Source organism: Bos taurus, chromosome 2, assembly GCF_002263795.3.
Source record: "Bos taurus isolate L1 Dominette 01449 registration number 42190680 breed Hereford chromosome 2, ARS-UCD2.0, whole genome shotgun sequence".
Taxonomy (NCBI): Eukaryota; Metazoa; Chordata; class Mammalia; order Artiodactyla; family Bovidae; genus Bos; species Bos taurus.
The window spans coordinates 91,395,520-91,417,804 of record NC_037329.1 but is presented as its reverse complement, the minus strand read 5'-3'; the positions used below and the strand labels follow the sequence as shown (position 1 = coordinate 91,417,804).

General features: G+C 37.1%; 1 protein-coding gene across 4 annotated transcripts in view; it reads right to left on the bottom strand.

Moving 5' to 3' along the window:
• Window positions 1-22,285, bottom strand: part of NBEAL1 (neurobeachin like 1) — a 174,618-nt gene that overhangs the window by 60,774 nt on the left and 91,559 nt on the right. For all 4 annotated transcript variants that reach the window (XM_024975022.2, NM_001435445.1, XM_024975025.2 and 1 more), the window contains 9 exons: window positions 20,640-20,799; window positions 17,885-17,973; window positions 13,953-14,528; window positions 13,440-13,615; window positions 12,452-12,605; window positions 12,034-12,162; window positions 5,549-5,854; window positions 5,303-5,452; window positions 706-863 (listed from right to left, as the gene is read on the bottom strand). In XM_024975022.2, the coding sequence (XP_024830790.1) occupies window positions 706-863; window positions 5,303-5,452; window positions 5,549-5,854; window positions 12,034-12,162; window positions 12,452-12,605; window positions 13,440-13,615; window positions 13,953-14,528; window positions 17,885-17,973; window positions 20,640-20,799 (1,898 nt within the window). The remainder of the gene's footprint in view (window positions 1-705; window positions 864-5,302; window positions 5,453-5,548; window positions 5,855-12,033; window positions 12,163-12,451; window positions 12,606-13,439; window positions 13,616-13,952; window positions 14,529-17,884; window positions 17,974-20,639; window positions 20,800-22,285) is intronic.

Genomic DNA, 22,285 nt, shown 5'->3' with positions numbered 1-22,285 from the left:
ACAAAAGGAAAACACTATGCTAAGTGAAAGAAGTGGTACAAAAGGCCACCTATTGTATCATTTCACTTATATGAAATACCCAGAATAGGTAAATCCATAGAGACAGAAAGCAGACAAGCAGTTACCAGGGATCAGGGGAAGAGTTAACAGGCAGTGACTATTACTGGTTCCAGGGTTTCTTTTTCAGGTGATGAAAAGGTTCTCAAGCTGGACAGTGCTCTCATCTCAAGCTGATTACACAACATTAGAAATGTACTTACTGTCACTAAATTATACATTTTAAAGCAGTTAAAAGAGAAAATTTTATATTGTGTATTTTACTAGAATAAAAAAGGGCTGTTAAAAATATGTGTATGTAATATAATTCAGCAAAACAAAAATGACTGATCAAGTAAAGAAATAGTAAAATATTTAAACACACAGCATCACTAACCCTAGCTCAAAGAGGTAGTGTCAGGAAGACAGAAGTAAACGGATTCAAAACAAATTCTACACTAAAGGGTAACAGTAAAGGAAACAACTCCAAGTGAAAAACATATAAACACAAAGCTCTACACTTACCAAACCTATAATTCATAAAAGACAAGCAAATTAATTAAAAGCAATCTTGTAAAAATTGGATTGGAGAGGTCATTGGAGAGTTCACGAAGTTCTAGATCAGAGTTGTAAAGAAGAGGGCATTTAATGAATGACAGCTAATCCTACCTTTTTGCCCAAGGTCCCCTTTCACATGTAAGATAAAGCTTCACTGCCTTCCAGCGTCTCAGAGTGGCTAACTGCTGACTGCTAAGTTGTTTCAGCATGTTATTATACCTCAAGTTCTCCTGGCGTACTTTTCGATTAAATGGCTCCACAAAAAACTCCTGAAAGAAAGAGCAATAAATAAGAGCACCAAATCATGTATTGAGAGGCATGTTTAAATTTGAATGTCATAATTTTAGAAATCTGACTCAATAAAATCATAAAATGAAAAGAAAGAAGCTGGCAACCAACATGATTTTCTTATTCCATTAGAATCATTAATATGACTAGGTATAATACTTGTTTTTTCAATATAAGAAAATAACAAGTCAAGAATAAATATGTGAAGAACTTCAAAACTGTAAAGTGTCTCAAAATCAGATTATTTAAGACTTAGAATTATTAACTGTATCCCATCAAGTAAAATGATTTTCTTTGGGGATCTTTTGATTTATAAGGCATCTGGAATCTGACTCAAGTCAAATAAAGTAAGACGACCACCTTCCACACTGATGGCCTGAAAGGCAGTGCTGAAGACAAAAGACACCTATAGGAGTAAATCTCTCACAATGAAAAATTCCATCATTCAGGAGTGCTTCTCTTAGAATAGCATCCTCTCTAGCAAATGAATTCACATACCTATTCCAGTTTTCAGGATAAAATAAGATTCTGGTAATAAATTCTACCAAGATATAACTCTAAACCCGGAAATTAAAATTCTAAAGTTTTCAGGAAGACAAGAAGTAAGCCTGGTTTAGGACTTCCCAGGTGGCAGAGTGGTAAAGAATCTGCCTGCCAATACAGGAGACATGGGTTTGATCCCTGGGTGCGGAAGATCTCCTGGAGGAAGAAATAGCAACCCATTCCGGTATTCTTGCCTGGAAAATGCTATGGACAGAGGAGCCTGGCAGTCCATGGGGTTGGTTGAAAAGAGTCAGACACAACTGACCGACTGAGCATGGAAGCCTGGTTTACCTACCTCACACTGACATTGATTAAGAAATATTAGGAACTAAAACACTATTCAACTTGTTTCAAACAAATCAACAGTGAATTGCATTAAAACGAATGGTAAAGACATGGATTTAAAAGACATCTTTTATTTATTTTTTTTGGTTAATGCTACGCAACTTGGGGTATTTTAGTTTCCATGTGGGATCAAGCCTGAGCCTGTGCAGTGGAAGCACAGAGCCTAAACCACTGGACCATCAAGGAAGTCCCTACCAGCATCTTTTAAAGAGATAATACTGTACTGTATGGTTGAGAATACAAGCTTTGGAGCTAGACCTCAGTACAAATCTTACCTACTTAATTCTCTGAGGCTCAGTATCATTGCCTGTAAGTTGAGGTTGACAATAATTGTCATGTGTTTAATATAGTGCTAGAAAAGTAGCACGGAGAAGGCAATGGCACCCCACTCCAGTACTCTTGCCTGGAAAATCCCATGGATGGAGGAGCCTGGTAGGCTGCAGTCCATGGGGTTGCGAAGAGTCGGACACAACTGAGTGACTTCACTTTCCACTTTCATGCATTGGAGAAGGAAATGGCAACCCACTCCAGTGTTCTTGCCTGGAGAATCCCAGGGACAGGGGAGCCTGGTGGGCTGCTGTCTACGGGGTGGCAGAGTTGGACACGACTGAAGCAACTTAGCAGCAGCAGCAGCAGCAGAAGAAAAGTAGCAAGCTTTCAATAAATTACTTATTATTATAATTATTACTGTAATTACTGCTAGATTTATAGGATATCAATGATTTGGGATACAGTGTTACCAAATATTTAAAACAGATCATTGCTGTGACAACTGAAGAAGTCATGAGAATTCCATGATAATTAAACATCAGTTTCACAGCTTTGCAATTTGAGCACATGAGGATATTTGGGCACATAAATTAGGTTTTTCTAGAAGCAAAGGGTGAAATTACAGAGAAAAGAATGGTTGGAATAATAACTGGTAGAACTTCTATGAGGGAAATATAATAATAATTATTATCATAATTGCTGCTGCTGCTACTGCTGCTAAGTCGCTTCAGTCGTGTCTGACTCTGTGCGACCCCATAGATGGCAGCCCACTAAGCTCCTCTGTCCCTGGGATTCTCCAGGCAAGAATACTGGAGTGGGTTGCCATTTCCTTCTCCAATGCATGAAAGTGAAAAGGGAAAGTGAAGTTGCTCAGTCGTGCCTGACTCCTAGCGACCTCATGGACTACAGCCTACTAGACTCCTCCGTCCAAGGGATTTCCCAGGCAAGAGTACTGGAGTGGGGTGCCATTGCCTTCTCTGATCATAATTGCTACGCACCAGTAATTCCACTTATTCTAGGGAAGTCATTCTGGATAAACACAAAAATATGACTAGAGAGATGATCAGTAATAGCCATAATAAAGAAAAAATTCGTAAATTAGGAAATTTCTAAAACCAGGAAATAAGTTTAAATTTTCTAATATATAACATTACAGAATATTAGCCATTTAATGGCATGGGAAAATACTCATGACACATTTTAAGTTAAAGTAGTAGCAAATGAAACTATTATTTCACTTAAACCAAATATATACATAAAAACACAGGAAAGATAACACAGCAAAATGTTAGTAGTAGTGGATTAAAAATGTTTCTTTTTATGCTTAAGTTATGAAATAAAGCTTTATTTTTATTTGATCTTCTTTGTTTCATCTGTGTTTTTCAGTTTTTAGCATATATATTCTGTACATATTTTGTTAGACTGGTATCTAACTACCTTATTCTTTTTAGTCTTACTGTAAATAGTATTTTTTTTTTAATTTCAGTTTACAATTGCTCATTGCTACTGTATAGAAATATGATTAAATTTTGTATATTGATCACAGACAATCATGCGATCCGTAAATAGTTTTATTTCTTCTTTCCCAATATGTCTTTTATTTCTTTTTCTATTCTTACTGAATTTGCTACTTCTCACAGTACAATACAAAGAAGCATGGAAGTGAACATTTCACCCTTAATGGGCAAAACACTCAGTTCTTCATCATTAAATATGAAGCTAGTTGTAGGATTTTTGTAGAGATTTGGGTCTTCCCTTCTATTCCTAGTTTGCTAAATCCTGATCATAAATGGATGATGAATTCTGCCAAATGTTGCATCTACGGATATGATCATGTGCCTTTTTTTGATAAGTTTATTAATATGACTTATTATCAAATGATTATCAAATGTCGAAATCAGCCTTGCATTTATAAGATAAACTATCCCAGTCATGATGTTATTTTATTATACATTGCTAGATTTGGTTTATATCTATGTTTCAAAAGGGATACTGTCTTCCGTTGTCTTATACTGTTTTTGTATGGTTTCAATGTGAGAGTAATATTGCCGTTATATAATGAGGTGGGAAGTTATGCCACTTTTCTATTTTCTAAACAGACTCTGAAGAACTGGTCTAATTTCTCTATTAAATATTTGGTAAAATTTGCCAGTGAAACCATCTGGGTCTAGAGTTTTCTGTTTTAGAAGATGAAGTGAAGTGAAAGTTGCTCAGTCGTGTCCAGCTTTTTGCGACTTCATGGACTATACAGACCATGGAATTCTCCAGGCCAGAATACTGGAGTGGATAGCCATTCCCTTCTCCAGGGGATCTTCCCAACCCAGGGATCAAACCCAGGTCTCCTGCATCGCTGGCGGATTCTTTACCAGATGAGCCACAAGGGAAGCTATTTAACTATAAATTCAATTTCTTTAAGAGATAGAGGACTATCCAGGTTATCTACTTATTATTGAATTATTTTTGGAAATTTGTATTTGTGAAAAAACTGATCAATTACACTTAAAGCATCTTATTTATACGCACAGATTGGCTGCAATAATCCAATTAGCATGTTGATGTCGGTGAGGTCAGTGGTGATTAATTTCTGGTAGGAGTACTGTTTGCCCCTTTTTTCCCCCCTCAATTTGGCTACAAGTCTATCAAATTTTACTGATATTTTAAAGAAGCAGATTTTGGTTTCATTGGCTTTCTCTATTGCTTTTCTGATTTCATTTTCATTACTTTATGCTCTTTAATAATTTCTTATTTAAAAACTAATGTAGGGAATTCCTTGCTGGTCCACGGGTTAGGACTTGGTGCTTTCACTGTGATGGCGGGGATTAAGTCCCTGGTGGGGCAACTGAGATCCTACAAGAGGTGCAGCACAGGCGAAAAAAAAATAACAGTAGATTACCTTACTTTTTCAAGTTTCTTAGGATGGAATGAACCTATTAATTTGAGGTCTTTCTCCTTTTTTAGTATAAGTACTTTGTGTTATAAATTACCCTCTAAGCACTGGTATATACTCAGCCTCCTTAGAGATACCTTATCAGCTTAATAGACATTTTACATAATCACTGTGCTTAGAACATTTTGATATTAATTTTTAAATTGCTACTTTTCAGTTTTTTTCTTCTAATTCTGAAACAATTTTCTCACAAACAGTAAGAAATACTGTTTGTGTTTGTTTTCAAAGTTCAGGCTTGTTATTACTCTCATTTGAACATTAACTGCTTGAAATCAACATAAAAAACCAAATATTAAAACATCTAATAATTTTTACCTGAAACTTGAGCTTGCTTTCTCCCCCGTCCCGGTCTCGCTTATGCATATTCACCATTAAGGCTTCATAACAATCCTTCCAATAAAGTGCCATGCTCTCATGACTATCATAAAACGTATGGGTTTCATATTTCTTCATATAAGGTACAATCTTATAAAAAATATATATACACAAAATTTACTATATGCTTCCATAGAAATGATACTTTAGTAGACAAAAACCTCACTCAATAAAGAGAAAACTTACATATTTTTCAATGTAAACTTGCCATTCATTTGAACTGCAATATTCTTGAAAATCTTCAAAAAATGAAGCGCTACCATTAGTCAAAGGTAAAGAAGGCAGATGCAAGTTCATGAAGAGAAGTTCATAAATTTTAGAAACTAGGGTACGGACAAGGGGAATCAGAAATGAATATATTTCAGTCTGTTCCTTGATTGACTGACTTAGAACATGTTCCAGCTTCCCTAAAATGTAACATGCTTCATCCTGATTTTCAATCACTTTGGTCTGAAGAAGGGTATTTAGTTTAGCAGATGCCATTGCACAAACCTGGAGGAAAACAGTAAAATAAAGCAGATATTTAGTGATAGCAAAGTTCTTTGGCTCTTCTTGAAGTTGTTTTTTAAAATAAATTATAAAAGTAACCCATGGAATACACAGAAAAGTTAAAAGTTGACAATTAATCACCCCAACATCCACTCTACTCCTTCTTATAGTTTGTAAGAAGTGGGGGATGATTCCATCTCTAGTTCCAAATTAGGCCCTAAAAGATATAAGCCAAACAGAATATCCAACCCCTTGCTACAGTGACTGATTCAGGTAACTCATCTCTCAGTCAACTCATGTCATTTTATTTGTCACAAAGATTCATTCAGGTCAGGTATAGCTTTATTAGTGCAATGACAGAACTTTTATACAGTAACTGTAAAGAACAGTGAAAGGACTTGGATACTACCTCACCTTCAAGCTAACAAGTTAGTTTACCACAGTTTCACAGACGCAGGCAGAAGAATGAGACTCCTGGAACAGAAACAATGATCTACAGCATTAGCAATAACCAGAATATCAGGCAGAGAAGGCAATGGCATCCCACTCCAGTACTCTTGCCTGGAGAATCCCATGGACGGAGGAGCCTGGTAGGCTACAGTCCATGGGGTCGTGAAGAGTAGGACACAACTGAGCGACTTCATTTTCACTTTCATGCACTGGAGAAGGAAATGACGACCCACTCCAGTGTTCTTGCCTGGAGAATCCCTGGGATAGAGGAGCCTGATGGGCTGCCATCTATGGGGTTGCACAGAGTCGGACATGACTGATACAACTTAGCAGCAGCAGCAGCAGAATATCAGGATTTGCCCTGTTTCCCAAACTAATTCCATGGTGAGAAATGATTAGGAGATGATGCCTGCACACGCAACAGGTGCATTATAAGAGAGGAGCCCCAAGCAAAGGGAATCCAAATCTTCTACCCTGGGTTGTAAAGGTGCCTGAACATTGCCGTGGAGGGAGATACTATCTTTATTACACTGGACAGTAAAAAAGACCTGCCTTTTAGTCTGGAGGGAGATATGATCTCTGTCTTCTCAAGCTGTTTACTATACATGCATCGTCAAAAAGACAGTTTATCACAAAGGCATCCACTGTCTGTATTCACAAGAGATCCATGAAGAAATGTCTACCAACTAGGACTATAGGAAGAACCACTCTCTTTCTCTGAATATAGACAAGCAAGCATGCAGCCTTAGCTTCTGCTGGCAGCCGTTCTGTGATGGTAACGGCAGCCAGTTTAAGACAAGCTGGCACAGGATGGAAAGCAATGCTACAAGAACAGCAAAAAAATGCAACCGGAGCCTTGACTGAATCATGCCTTGAACTCATCTTAACAATGGAATTTTCAACTACATGAATCTTCATCTTGTATTGACATTTCTGTTATTTGGAATTACAAGCATTCTTACAGATAAAGAACAGTACATAGGATACCAAGTTAAGGTCCCAAAGAAAATACACATTTAGGACACATGCATGCATGCTCAGTCTCTAAGCTGTGTCCACCTCTTTGCAACCCCATGGACCGTAGCCCACCAGGCTCCTCTCTTCATGGGATTCTCCAGGCAAGGATATTGGAGTGGGTTGCCATTTCCTTCTCCATAAGATCTTCCCAACCCAGGGATCAAATCTCACACTCTTGGATCTGCTACATTGGTAGCCAGATTCTTTACCAATGAGCCACCTGGGAAGAAGAGTCCCCAAGGTAAATACACATTTAGGGCACAAACTCACACAAAGTAATACTCTATATTACTCTTAAGCTCTGGCCTCAAACTTCATTGCAAAAAGGTAAATTAGGTCACAAAGGGGCCTCCTTTCATTGAGACTAGAGAAAGATATAGGTCTTAAAACCATAACAAGACAAATGATAAAAAAAAAAAAAAAAGGCGCCTCCTTTTCCCTTTACCTATATCCCAATCTTGGATCAAAATACTTTCAAAATAAAGAAAAGCAAGAGGAAAAAAAAGGAAGTACTAGAAACCAACATGACTTCAAGAATTAAGCGTGCCAAAAACTCATCTGAGTTGTATGCACAGGTCTTCGAAAGCCAAGGCAACAATAAGGGATCTCAAGCAGTCTTCCCGTAAAAGAAGACTTATAGAAGCAAACAGCATTTGAGGAAATAACCTCTAAGATGGTTCAAATTTTAACTTTTCTACTTTTAACTTAAGCTTCTACTTGTGAAGCATCTCTACCCTCCTCAGGTTTCCCCCAAACCCCTTCACTTTACTCTTTGAATCTGACTAAAGCAGCGTAAACCCGATAGAAGGCAACAAATGTGAGACAAAAGGTCATAAAATCTCATTTTCCAGGAAACACCAATGCTAATATTCTAGACTTATTTGTTACATGTTTTTAAAAACACTGTTTACATAAAAAGTTCAATATTCAGTGCTCTACTTTTAACTAGTGTCACAGTATTACATAACTATAAGTTTATATGTTTATTTAAAGTGGACTCTGTGGGAGAGGGAGAAAGTGGGGAGATTTGGGAGAATGGCATTGAAACATGTATAATATCATGTATGAAACGAGTCGCCAGTCCAGGTTCGATGCACGATACTGGATGCTTGGGGCTGGTGCACTGGGACGACCCAGAGGGAGGGTATGGGGAGGGAGGAGGGAGGAGGGTTCAGGATGGGGAACACAGGTATACCTGTGGCGGATTCATTTCGATATTTGGCAAAACTAATACAATATTGTAAAGTTTAAAAAAAAAAAAAGTATAAAGACACTTTTAGTGAATACAATGATTTACATACCACTGCCCAACCCCCCACACACATAGATATGGTCCCCCTGCCCTCACATTATAAAGAGTACTATATTATGGTTACCTGAGAAATGACAGAAACACCAATGCCCTAGTTCCTTGCTTAATTACTGAGTGGTGCCCCACACAAAGCACACAAAGGAATTTTTAGAAAGCTCCTCTAGGTGACTTCACGTGCAGCTAGTGAAGAGAACCATTAGATGAGCTAAGACCACTGAGGGAGAAGAAACCCAGACAAAATGGTGACCATATGCAGCATCTAAAGAAATGAACAGCTACTTGGTCCTGCTTTAAAGACATGCTGGGAAATTTTGGCATTTATGTGAAATCTCCTGATAATTAAATGCTGGGAACTAAATAATATAAATGAGCCAAATAAAACAAATTTGCTGGCCAGGTTCATTTTGCAGGCAATTCTGCTTAAACCCCTATGAGGGAAGGGGTTCCTTTCCCAATCTTTTAACATACATGACCTGATTTCAGGGAAATCAGCTTTTAGCCTGAGAGAGTGAAATTAAACAAGCAGCTAGAGAGAAATGTTCTAGATCACTAACCACTGGTTGATAGAATCAAGTCTAAGCTGTAGGTGCTACAACTCTTCATTTCTTTAATAGGTATTTATTTAATATGACTCCCATAGAGTCCTACTATGGGACAGGCAATGGATATTTAATGGTGAACATATTATAACACACATGTTATTTCTCCTTGGATATCTCACCAAGGAGAAAAACACTGAGGGTGATTATCACTGGGAAAAAACAGAGTCCTAACATCTAAAACAATTAGCTACCCAGTATGCTGGCTCCAAGGGCTTTAACAGCCAGCAGGCTCATTTCCGAGGTCAGGGGCAGCAGCCGAGAGCGCCAGGCTGCGACGGCGCAGGAGTGGCGGAGAGGAGCTTACCCACGCCCAAGGTCAGGGGCAGAAGCCGAGAGGAGCAACCCCACGTCCAAGGAGTGGTGGCTGCACGGGCGCAGGAGGGCTGAGAGGAGCTACTCCACGTTCAAGGTCAGCAGGGGCGGCCGTGAGGAGATACCCCTCGTCCAAGGTAAGGGCAGTGGCTGTGCTTTGCTGGAGCAGCCGGGAAGAGATAACCCACGTCCAAGGTAAGAGAAACCCAGGTAAGACAGTAGGTGTTGCAAGAGGGCATCAGAGGGCAGACACTGAAACTGAGAGGGTAACAGGCAGGAAGGACAGGGGTCTCCAAACGGAAGAAATAGCCTGCAAGTGTCACAACGTTTTTATCTCTCTTATGCGGCAGGAGGAAACAAACTAGCGATAGCACAAGCTGGAATCAAGATTGCCGGGAGAAATATCAATAAGCTCAGATATGCAGATGACACCACCCTTATGGCAGAAAGTGAAAAGGAACTAAAAAGCCTCTTGATGAAAGTGAAAGAGGAGAGTGAAAAAGTTGGCTTAAAAGCTCAACATTCAGAAAACGAAGATCATGGCATCTGGTCCCATCACTTCATGGGAAATAGATGGGGAAACAGTGGAAACAGTGTCAGACTTTATTTTTTGGGGCTCCAAAATCACTGCAGATGGTGACTGCAGCCATGAAATTAAAAGATGCTTACTCCTTGGAAGGAAAGTTTTGACCAACCTAGATAGCATATTGAAAAGCAGAGACATTACTTTGCCCACAAAGGTCCATCTTGTCAAGGCTATGGTTTTTCAGTGGTCATGTATGGACGTGAGAGCTGGACTGTGAAGAAAGCTGAGTGCTGAAGAATTGATGCTTTTGAACTGTGGTGTTGGAGAAGATTCTTGAGAGTCCCTTGGACAGCAAGGAGATTCAACCAGTCCATCCAGTGAAATCAGTCCTGAATATTCACTGGAAGGACTGATGCTGAAGCGGAAACTCCAATCCTTTGGCCACCTGATATGAAGAAGTGACTCACTGGAAAAGACCCTGATGCTGGGCAAGATTGAGGGCAGGAGGAGAAGGGGACAACAGAGGATGAGATGATTGGATGGCATCACCAATTTGATGGACATGAGTTTGAGCAAGCTCCAGGAGTTGGTGATGGACAGGAAAGCCTGGTGTGCTGCAGGCAGTTCATGGGGTCACAAAGAGCCGGACACAGCTAAGTGAATGTACTGAACTGAACTGAAATAGCCATGGAACACATGTCATGACTAATTCAACCCAGGTAATCACAAACAGCCAAGTAAACGGAAAGATGACAGACTAAAATCTGCATGGAACTTCTCTAACCTTTAACATTTTAATTTAAAACAGAAACAATAAATATTCTGTGTGTCCATCTTTGACTTACCTTCATTACAGAAACGTAGCACAAAGCTAACACTTAGTCTTCACTAAGTGCTTAATAAATGAAAAAAATGAAAAAATGTAAAACTGAAGTCGTGTGTTAGTATAGAAAAAGATTTTGACAGGAGCAATTTAAAAAATAATTTTCTCAAAAATGCAAGCCCTAATTGAAAAAGACACAATTGAAATAGCCAGAATATGGAAGCAACCTAGATGTCCATTGACAAATGAATGGATAAAAAGCTGTGGTATATATGCACAACGGAATATTCAGCCATAAAAAGGAATGCATTTGAGTCAGTTCTGATGAGGTGGATGAACCTAGAACCTATTACACAGAGTGAAGTAAGTCAGAAAGAGAAAGATAAATATCATATTCTAACCCACATATACACAATCTCAAAAAACGGTCCAGAAAAATTTATTTACAGGGCAACAGTGGAGAAACAGATATAGAGAATAGACTTATGGACATGGGGAGAGGGGAGGAGAGGGTGAGATGTATGGAAAGAGTAACACGGAAATTTACATTACCGTATGTAAAATAGATAGCCAACGGGAATTTACTGTATGGTTCAGGAAATTCAAACAGGGGCTCTGTATCAACCTAGACGAGTGGGATAGGGAGGGAGATGGGAGGGAGATTCAAAAGGGAGGGGATATATGTATACCTATGGCTGATTCATGTTGAGGGTTGACAGAAAACAACAAAATTCTGTAAACCAATTATCCTTCAATAAAAAAAAAAAAACAAAACAAATCAAAACAAACAAAAAAAAATGCAAGCTCTAAACTGCACATGTACAAAAAGTCTATGCAGGCTATACTGTATTTAAATCTACCTAAATACAGATGATGTGAGTAACGCCCTCTAATATAAGCTATGTATTAATGCTCTAAAAGAAAACCATAAATTATACAGAGTCACAAACATCAGAGAAAAAATAACTGACCAGCTGCCTCTCAAGCTTGTTTCTAATCCTACAAAATGGAAAGCAGAGTTAAATCATGGTATTTTTGAAACTAAAAAGTTAAAGTGCTGAAAACATAATTGCCATTGTTATTATACAAATTCATATGTTGCATGTAAGTATATAAAATAATGTAAAAGAAGCGACAAACCTGCAAATTACCCTTTCCAATGAAGCCAAGCAGCAATTGGATTTGAATCTGAGAGAGTTTCACCCCTACTGGACTTTCAGAATACCAAACTGACAGACTGTCGAAGAGCAGCATCAAATCCTCTAAAAGCTAACACAAAGGAAAAATTGAGAAATAAAAATATTCCCATTTTTAAATCTATCTATGATGAGCTTCCCCCAAAAGTAATACAGATCATAAATATTTCAAGGCTGATTCAATATTCAGCTGGTAAAAAACAAAAGAATTATCCTAGCAATAGTTAAAATCTGTAACTATGTTTATCCATTGTTTATTGCATCTGATTAAATATTAATGCTGAGTGAGGATATAAAATTTCTTTCTTTGAATAAAGTCTCTCACTACCAAAAAAAAATGATTTCAAAGAGATGTTACGCACCTTCTCAGTCCACATGTTCGAATTGACTAGTCCCTCTGATTGCAGGAAGTCCTGTATGATCAGTGTGAGTCGGAAAGCATTTTCAGCAGTTACTGGATTCATTTTTGCTTCTCTGTTTTCTGTGACGGCCCATTCTAACATCTTCTGTAGCAAACTAGGTATAAAGCAAAGTAAAACCACTTTATACTTATAAAAATAACAGGTCATTAAAAATTGAAAAGAAAACAGCAACAGCAAAGCCAGCTATTTATTAACAGGAGTGTATTTCCAAAGATAAACTCTCACTGGCAGGTATCATAAGACATTGTGGATGGATTTTAGTAACAATGAAACCACTTTTTCATCTCTGGAGTATCTATCTTAAATATAACCTAATACTAAAAGGCAGAGTAAAAGTTACCGGTTTTACTTGACCTTTAAAAAAAAAAAAAAAAGCTATGAAAATAATTGACATTCTGGGCATGAGATATTTAAAAGTTTCTTTTAAAGCTGAATTTGGAAATGTTAGGGAAGAAAGCCTTATGCCTTACACAGAATCTAGCTCTGTGCAAAAACAAGGAAGTAATTCTGTTGCAGTATGCTGCTGTTACAGTGTCCTACCATATGCCTGGAACTCAAAGCTTTAGAGGAGTAATTTTCATGGAAACACTACTCCCTTCCTTTAGCATGGAAGCACTCAAACCTGGGCTAGACTATAGAACACAAAGCACCAAGTCCTTAGACACTACAGGAAACAACTGAAACAATGAGTGTATAATCACCTCAAACCCAAATTAATGTAAGATTTAAATCTCTTCACATTGGAGTTTGCTTTGTATTTCTCTCTAGATCCCACTAGAATGGCAACAGACAGGAAAAGGGCTGAGCACAAAGCTTCCCCTTTTCTCTCTCCCTACCCAGTGAATACGGAATAAATGTTCAATAACAAATATTTTAGATTCCTGCCCACTTTCAAAAGCAGAGGGGATATCACTAACGGAATGCTTACACTAGTTTTATTTCATCTGATGGTCGAAGTAGCTCACTGGATATTCCTGGTTTAGTTAGTGCTGAAAACACTTGTCCCCGTTCAATCCAAGTATCATCATCAGACTTTTCCAGTCCCTTACACATTATACAGCTCAAAATATTGGTCAGTAACTGAATAAGCTCCTCCTCACATCTCTATAAAAAAGATAAATATAATATTAAATTATTGGAGGGAAGGGTTGTTAAAAACACATAAACAGAACTATCAGGTTTATAGATTATAATCATTTAACATATTTTTAAGGTGTCTGGATGAACCTAGAACTTTACTAGGAAGGCCCCAGAGATGTAAAGAGAAATAAGACACTGGCTTTGCTCTCAAGACACTCACCACTGTGGGACTTCTAGGTGTCTAATACCTTCAATCATGAGACTTGGAACATGAATAATATATGAAGCTATTAACAATTACACATTTCTGCGGTTAGACATATAAAAATAAAAACACATTTGGACAAATGAGGCATCTTACCTCTTTGTTTTCAAGTAAAGAGAAGTCATCACTAAAACCCACATCATTTGTGACGCTGCTTTCTTTGTCAGGCTGTACAGGAAATGGCTTCATGGACTCTACTGGGGAAGGAGTGCTAGGCAGGCTGTCTGGCATTTGACTTCCACCATCACTCAGTTCACATGAATCAATTCCACTGAGATCTAAACTCAGAGGTGAAGGGTTATTATGCCAGAATTCTTCTTGATTCTCTGATTTGAAAGATAATTCTCCCATCGAGCTATCTTCTTGAAATAATGGCATGTTTGAGTCTAGAGAATGTCTATCCTCCAAACTCCACTCATCTGAAGATACATGAGCTGAGGCAAAAGAGGCAATTTTTTCTTCATCTGTCTTTTCGTCAAAGCTCCTCTTCATATCTTCCACTGATATATTTTTATCATTGTCTTTCACTATAATAGCCCTATTGTGCTTATGAAGAGTATTTCCATTTTCAAAATTTGCTTTTAAAAAAAGCTTAACTAAGGTGTCTTGCCAGCCCACTTGTTGAGATATCTGATGTGCTGCATCTGGCTGGGACTGCAAAATCTGTAGCATCTGCAAAGAGATTAAGAATGCAAAAATTTGTCAAAAGGTAAATGGTACTTTACATCAGAAACAGTTTCAGTTATTTCATGACAAAGTAATTTAATAAAAACTTTGGAGGATACATTTTCAACAGATTATGTTCTTAACTAGATTACAGACTATTTGGAGGGCAGACACTGGGTTCGCAACTAATCTGAGTATGAGTCATTGTATATCTAGAGTAGGGATATATTCAAATATTTGCTGAAAGATAAAAAAGAAAAAAGATAAAATAATCCTGCACATACCAACATACTCATGTTACTAAATTTGGTCAGAGAAAAAATATAAACTGATTTAAGGCATATATAAAATGTAATAAAGTTATATCCTCTCAACTAAATACTCTCCATGAGCCTACTATATTTGTTTAGCAAATACTGAACATCACTATGTGCCAAAGTACTGGATAGTTCCGAGACTTTGGCTACCTACTGCCAAGAGCTGACTCACTGGAAAAGACCCTGATGCTGGGAAAGATTGAAGGCAGGAGGAGAAGGTGACAACAGAGGATGAGATGGTTGGATGGCATCACCGACTCAGTGGACATGAGTTTGAGCAAGCTCCGGGAGACGGTGAAGGACAGGGAAGCCTGGCGTGCTGCAGTCCACAGAGTCACAGAGAGTCAGACATGACTCAGAAATGAACAACAACTATGTACCACGCACAGTTCTGACACTGCTGCTGCTGCTGCTGTCACTTCAGTCGTGTCCGACTCTATGCAACCCCAGAGACGGCCTCCTACCAGGCTCCTCTGTCCCTGGGATTCTCCAGGCAAGAACACTGGAGTGGGTTGCCATTTCCTTCTCCAAGGCATGAAAGTGAAAAGTAAAAGTGAAGTCACTCAGTCGTGTCCGACTTTTAGCGACCTCATGCACTGCAGCCTACCAGGCTCCTCTGTCCATGGGATTTTCCAGGCAAGAGTACTGGAGTGGGGTGCCATTGCCTTCTCCGGTTCTAACACTAGGGTTTGGGGAATCATTAGAACACATAAGAAACTTTGAAAGACCCTAAGTACACCAAGAATAATGCCCCATATCATTTCCCCCCCAAAGCAAAGTTAATGGGTTGCTTTTGCAAAAACATTTTTTTTTAATTAACTCTATATGGTGCAAACAAACAAAAACTGAACTTTAATTCCAGAAAACTATTTCCAATGAGATGGATGCTGCTATTTAGCTAGAATAAGAAACAAATTAAAGAGTAGATATTGACTTGACAATGTGTATGATCTCTAGAATCCCAAATGACTTCATATTTTTTGGATAAAAAAAAATTTTCAAACACTATCAGAAATGCTGTTAAAAGTGGTCTGGCCCCAGAACCCAAGTGCTCCCCACTACACCACACTGCCTTCTGGTAGAGAATAGGAAGGGTACTGGGGAAGAGCAAAGCCCAACCATAGAGCATAAAGAACTCTACTTAGTACTCTGTAATGATCTATATGGGAAAAGAATATTTAAAAGTGGATATATGTATAACTGATTCACTTTGCTGTATAGCAGAAATACAACATTGTAAATCAACTGTATTTCAAAAAAATTATTTAAAAAATAAAAAAAAATTTATAAGAAATGCTGTTAGGATCTTTAAGATTTAAATCGCAAAGCAAATTAACTTCTAAGTAGATGGAAAGAACTCAGCTCCCAGTGTTTATAGAGTATCTCTTTTTCAGAATTTCTAACTCTGACAAATTTCATAGCAGGAGATGAATTATATCAGTGTGGACTTCAAAATTAATGGTTCTTATGTACACTGATGCTGGCACAGAAAGCAGTTGGGTCAAAGTGAGTTACAATGACATGTTAAGTATCTTTCCTCACTTAATGCTGTCAATCAGTGAGCTACTATGCCTCTGTCAGTGCAAACTGTCAGCTTTAAACATACTAAATCTTGGTGGGCAAAGAAAACTTTTCATGATTTTAAAGTTTCCATAAAATAAGACTTATTGTGCAGCTATTTTATAAACAACTAATGAATAAAAACTAGGCTGCACTGGGAGAGGTTTCTAATTGCACACTGAGAGGAAAAGATAAATTTACATTTTTCTTGCTTCAAGAAAAATATAGCAAAATCCATTAATATGTAAAATATGAAAACTCTTTGAAGAGCTATTACATTTCATGAATTATGTCCTACATATGTATTACCACAGACAGGTAAATATCTGTGTTAAAAAAAAAAGCTCCTAACAGAAGTTTGTTAACATGTAAAACAGGAAACAATCTAAAATGTCCATCAATAGGAAACCAGACTATACTTCATAGAACAGTCATAGAATAAAAAACTATGCAGCTGTTAAAGAGAAACATGGGAACTTTCCTGTGGTACAGTGGATAAGAATCCACCTGCCAATGCAGGAGACATGGGTTTGATCCCTAGTCCAGGAACATTCCACACGCTGCAGGGCAATTAAGCCCGTGCACCACAACTACTGAGCTCATCATGTCTAGAGCCTGTGAGCTGCAACTGCTGAGTCTGCATGCCACAAGTACTGAACCCCAAGCACCTAGAGCCCTCGCTCTACAACAAGAGAAGCCACTGCAATGAGAAGCCCGCGCACCACAACAAAGAGAAGCCTTTTGCTCACCAAAACTAGAGAACACCTGCGTGGAGCAACAAAGATCCAGTGCAATCAATCAATAAATAATAAATAAAATAAAAATTAAAGAAAAAAGGAGAAATACATATCCAGATTTACTGGTGGAAAAGTACTGTGACATAATTAGGGAACAAAATTAAAAAGAAAAGCAAGGAAGCAAATTAAATACCAGACTGGTCATTGGTTGCCAGTAGAAAAGGTTTTAAGCAGGAAGAAACACATGGGATAACCATTCATCAACTTAGTTAAAGGTTAAATAAGTGGACTGAAGGCAAATCATTGTTGGAATACACTCATGAACTACAGAAAACCCTTTCCATAAAGGTCAAAAGATTCAGAAACTCTAAAATATGGTATATGAATTAGAAAAGGTCACAACTGAAGGATCTTAATACAGAAAATACGCTCTGGGAATGTATTTTTGACTCTGGGAAGGGCATTATTTCCAGGAGCTCATGTATGGTGAAGAAGAACAAATTTGTATGCTATATTTCTTATTATTACATAAAGTTGCTGCTGCTGCTAAGTCACTTCAGTCGTGTCCGACTGTGTGACCCCATAGACAGCAGCCCACTAGGCTCCCCTAATTCACTTCAAAAAAGTAAACTATAACATTATGTCATATAAAAGATATTAGAACTTATATCTGGTGAAAAATACTTAATCTAAAGGTTATTCACAATAATATTGAAATTCTTAGAGTATATTTTTAAAGTTTACTAACCTTTCTGCAGATGACCACCCTGACATTTATATAGGCTCTGTGAGATATATATACCACAGATAACAGATCTTTGAAATTAATAGCAGGATCTATGATAGAAAAAAAAAAACAGTTAAGATTAAGTACTAGAGAAAAAACAAGAAAGATATGTGTTAATAGTTATATATAAGCTGACATATTCATTTCATTTATACTTTTTTCCTGCTGTCAACAAACATGCCTTTTACCCCCAACTTTATTAAGATATAACTGACATAAAAACATGGTTTAAGGTGCAAAACACAATGATTTTATATATATATATATATTGAAATGATTATACAATAAAGTTATTTAACACATCCATTATCTCACATAGTTACCATATTTCTTTTTGTGGTGAGGACATTTAAGGTCTTAGCAACTTACAAATACACAACACTGTATTGTTAACTACAGTCACCATGTTATAACTTAGATCCACAAAACATACTTAATTTACAACTGAAAGTTTTCACTCTTTGTACCTTTACCCATTTCCCTCACTGCCCCAGCTCTGGCAACCATTCGTCTACCCTGTTTCTCACTTTCCCCCCCCCCATAGGTTAAGTGAGATCACATGGCATTTGTCCTTCTTTGCCTGACTTACTTCACTTACCAGATTGCCTTCTAGGCTTTTCCATGTTGTTGCAAATGGCAGGATTTCCTTCTTTTATATGGCCAATATTCACACATATATACATGCCTGACTTTTGTTACTGATTTATCTGTCAATGGACACTTAGGTTGTTTCTGTATCTTGACCATCAAGAATGATGGTATAATAAACATAGCGGTGCAGATCATACCTCTTTGAGATATGATTTCATTTCCTTTAGATATATACCCAGAAGAAGAACTGCTGAATCATGTGGTAGTTCTATTTTTAATTTTTTAAGAACCTTCCAAAGTGGCTGCGAATTCATATCCATTGAATCTGAGCTGACTAGATGTGAATTCAATGGACAGTCAGCTCAAATTTAATGAACTCATGTCCACTGGCATGAATTTGGACATGAATTTGAGCAAAATCCAGGAGAGAGTGGGCAGAGGAGCCTGGCATGCTACAGTCTATGGGGCTGCAGGGAGTTAGACACAATTAAGAGACTGAAAACCAACAGTAGTGGCTGCACCAATTTATAACACATTCCCACCAACAGCACACAAGGGTTCCCTTTTCTCCATATCCTCACCACCAGCACTTTTTCTCTCTTCTCTTTTTGGTAACAGCCAAACTAACAGGTGGGAGGTGATATCTCACTGTGTTTTTGATTTTCATTTCCCTCAGAATTAAGGATGTTGAGTATATTTTCATGTATTTGTTGGCCATTTGTATATCTTCTTTGGAAAAATGTCTATTCACATCCTTTGCTCATATTTTAATTGGATTTTTTGCTATTGAGTTGTATGATTTCCTTATATATTTTAGATATTAACTCCTTATAAGATTTGATTTATAAACATTTTCTCCTATACTATAGACTGTATGTATATACTTTTTGTATAAAAGACTTTTCCTTTTGTTGATGGTTCCTTTTGTTATGTAGAAGTTTTCTGGTTTGATCTAATCCCATGGTTTATTTTGATTTTTATTACTTTTGTTGTCTTACGCAAAAAATCATTGCCAAAACAAAGGTCAAACAGCTTTTCCCCTATGTTTTCTTCTAGTATTTTTACAGTTCAATTCTTACACTTAACCCTTTAATCTATATGAGTTAATTTTTGTGGGTGGTGTATGGGTCCATTCTCATTCTTTTATAAATGGATATTCAGTTTTCCCAACCACGTTTATTGAAGAGACTATCTTCCCTCCATTGAGTTCAGGGATCCCTTATCAAATACTAGATTACTGTACATGCATAGTTTTATTTCTGGGCTCTTGATTCTGTTTCACTTTTTTGTGTGACTATTTTTATGCATACTGGAGCACACTCTTTTGATTACTACAACTTTGTAGTATAGTTTGAAATCCCAAAGTATGATGCCTCCAGCGTTCTGCTTTCTCAAAAAAAGAATGATACATAATAGTCACATAAATGCCGAAATAACTGTTTCATTTTGGTTAAGAATCACAGATATGTTTAAATTTTACAAAGACAATAGTTTTAGAACGTTCAACATCTTCCTCAGTAAACCCAAAATAGCTGTTGTTTGATTGCCTAAACATACTGTCCAAACTGCTTGGATGTTATACTTGTATTACCTTCTTATGTATATGTCTTATCAATAAAATGATAAACCACTCAAGACAAAGAAGCTTATCTTAGCTCTTTCTGAATCTCTAGCATCTGATATAAATTCCATAGTTTGTAGTAAGTACTAACACAAAGGTTTATAAAAGAAAAATCAAAAACAAAAAAGAATATCTAAAATTAGTTTTCATTTTTCCTTTAAGATTTTAAGCTCTGTAAAGAAAAACAATATCTTGTACACGTTTTCTCTAATGTCCTTTTCTTTTTACATAGTCAATTATTTGCTTATCACTCAGTCAATAAACATCTACTGAAGGCATGCCAAGTAAGGTTCCATGCTATGCTCTGGGGAAAAACAACAAAGGTATATTTGAAACAGTATCTGATGAAAGCCTTGCTGAATCAAGTAACAGGTAATTTTAAAAGCAACCTGAGGAAAGAGGGGGAAAGAACCTTCTGAAGAAAAAAAATTTAGAGCCATCAAGTAGAATTATATGATGATGAAGAACATTTCTATGCATCAGTATTTTTAGCCTTGGTCATACCTGTATTTATAATTTGATTGGTGAGACTTTTAATGAGAGAAGTATTAACAGGTGCTTCATTAAGAAGGAGTCCAAATCCTGAGTAGCCAACTTCTCTGAGTCGAATACGTTGTTTACTTCGTTCATAAACATTTGTGCATTTCAACATCTGTTCCATAACCTGGTCACAATGGTAATATATTCATCTCAATATAGAAAACTAAGAACTGTTGTCACTTAGGTTAACATTGAATAAATATTAGTGTACAATGTTTTTGAAGCATCATTTTATTCCTCAAGAATTTTTTAAAAATGGCACTAATAGGGAAGACTATTCCATATCTTGCTATAATTAAAAAATGAACTTAAAAGCAACTGCATTCGAATAATTAATATGTTTCAAACCCTGATTTATATCAATTTCTTAGTAGATAAAAGAAATAATTTAAAATTTTCTTTTAATGGCCTAAAGTGTAGAGGGAAAAAATCCTGTAGCTTGCAAGAAGAACAAACGTGTGCTCTGAAATATAAGAAAGATACTTCTAGATCAATCTAGTAATCTATTTATGTGATAGTTGTCAAAATAATTTTCAACAACAAGGAAATACTGTGAAACACCTCATCCATATGTTAAAATGGAAGAATAAATTAGTAACCTCAAACATCTTGAAGGTAAATCAATAATTTTACAAAATGACATACTGAAAGCTTTTATGAAAGGGTAATCTTGGCAAAAGAGTATCATGAACAACCTCTGCGGGGCCATTTTTGAAGAAATGACATTAAATCTCCATATAGGAACCGTGTATGGGTACACGCTTTAAAGAATAGCTTCTTTAAATTGGTCATCATAACCAATACTCAGGAGAGACTATGTCAGACCATCATTAATGTACTTTTGTTTTCCAAAATTTAGGAATTCCATATTAAGGCAATCCAAACATAACCCCACAAGTAGACTTTATGTCACACTAATGATGTAGGGGAAACAACTGTCACAGGCAATTTGGCATAACAAAGGATGAAAAAAATGCATTTGCAGTAGAAATATGACTGACTTTTTAAATTGTAGTTAACCAAAAAGGTGGAGAGGGTGGCTTCAGTCCAAGTTCAAAGTCTGGGATATTCTGGAAAGCTTAATAAAACATGTCCTACATCCTTTAACAAGTTACTAATTTTTCGACTTCAGTTTCATCTGTAACATGATAATAATAATATCCACTTCATAAAGTTGCTGCAAGGACTATATAAACTATACATAAAATGGGCTTAAAGAAGTAAAAGTGAAGTTGCTCAGTTGTGTCTGACTCTTTGTGACCCCACGGACTATAGCCTACCAGGCTCCTCCGTTCATGGGATTTTCCAGGCAGTAATACTGGAGTGGGTTGTCATTTCCTTCTCCAGAAGATCTTCCCAACCCAGGGACTGAACCCAGGTCTCCCACATTGTAGGCAGACGCTTTACTGTCTGAGCCACAAAATGGGCTTAGTGCTTGATAAATAGTGGGTGCTAAATAAGCTTAGTATGATGGGCTACACAGACCCACTGGAAGTCAAAAGGAGTTAAGAGTTTTTCTATTGAGTATGACAAAGTGGATTTTCCACTGAAATTACTAATCAGATTATAATAATATAGTTTTTAAATACACAAACAGCAAAAACATTAAA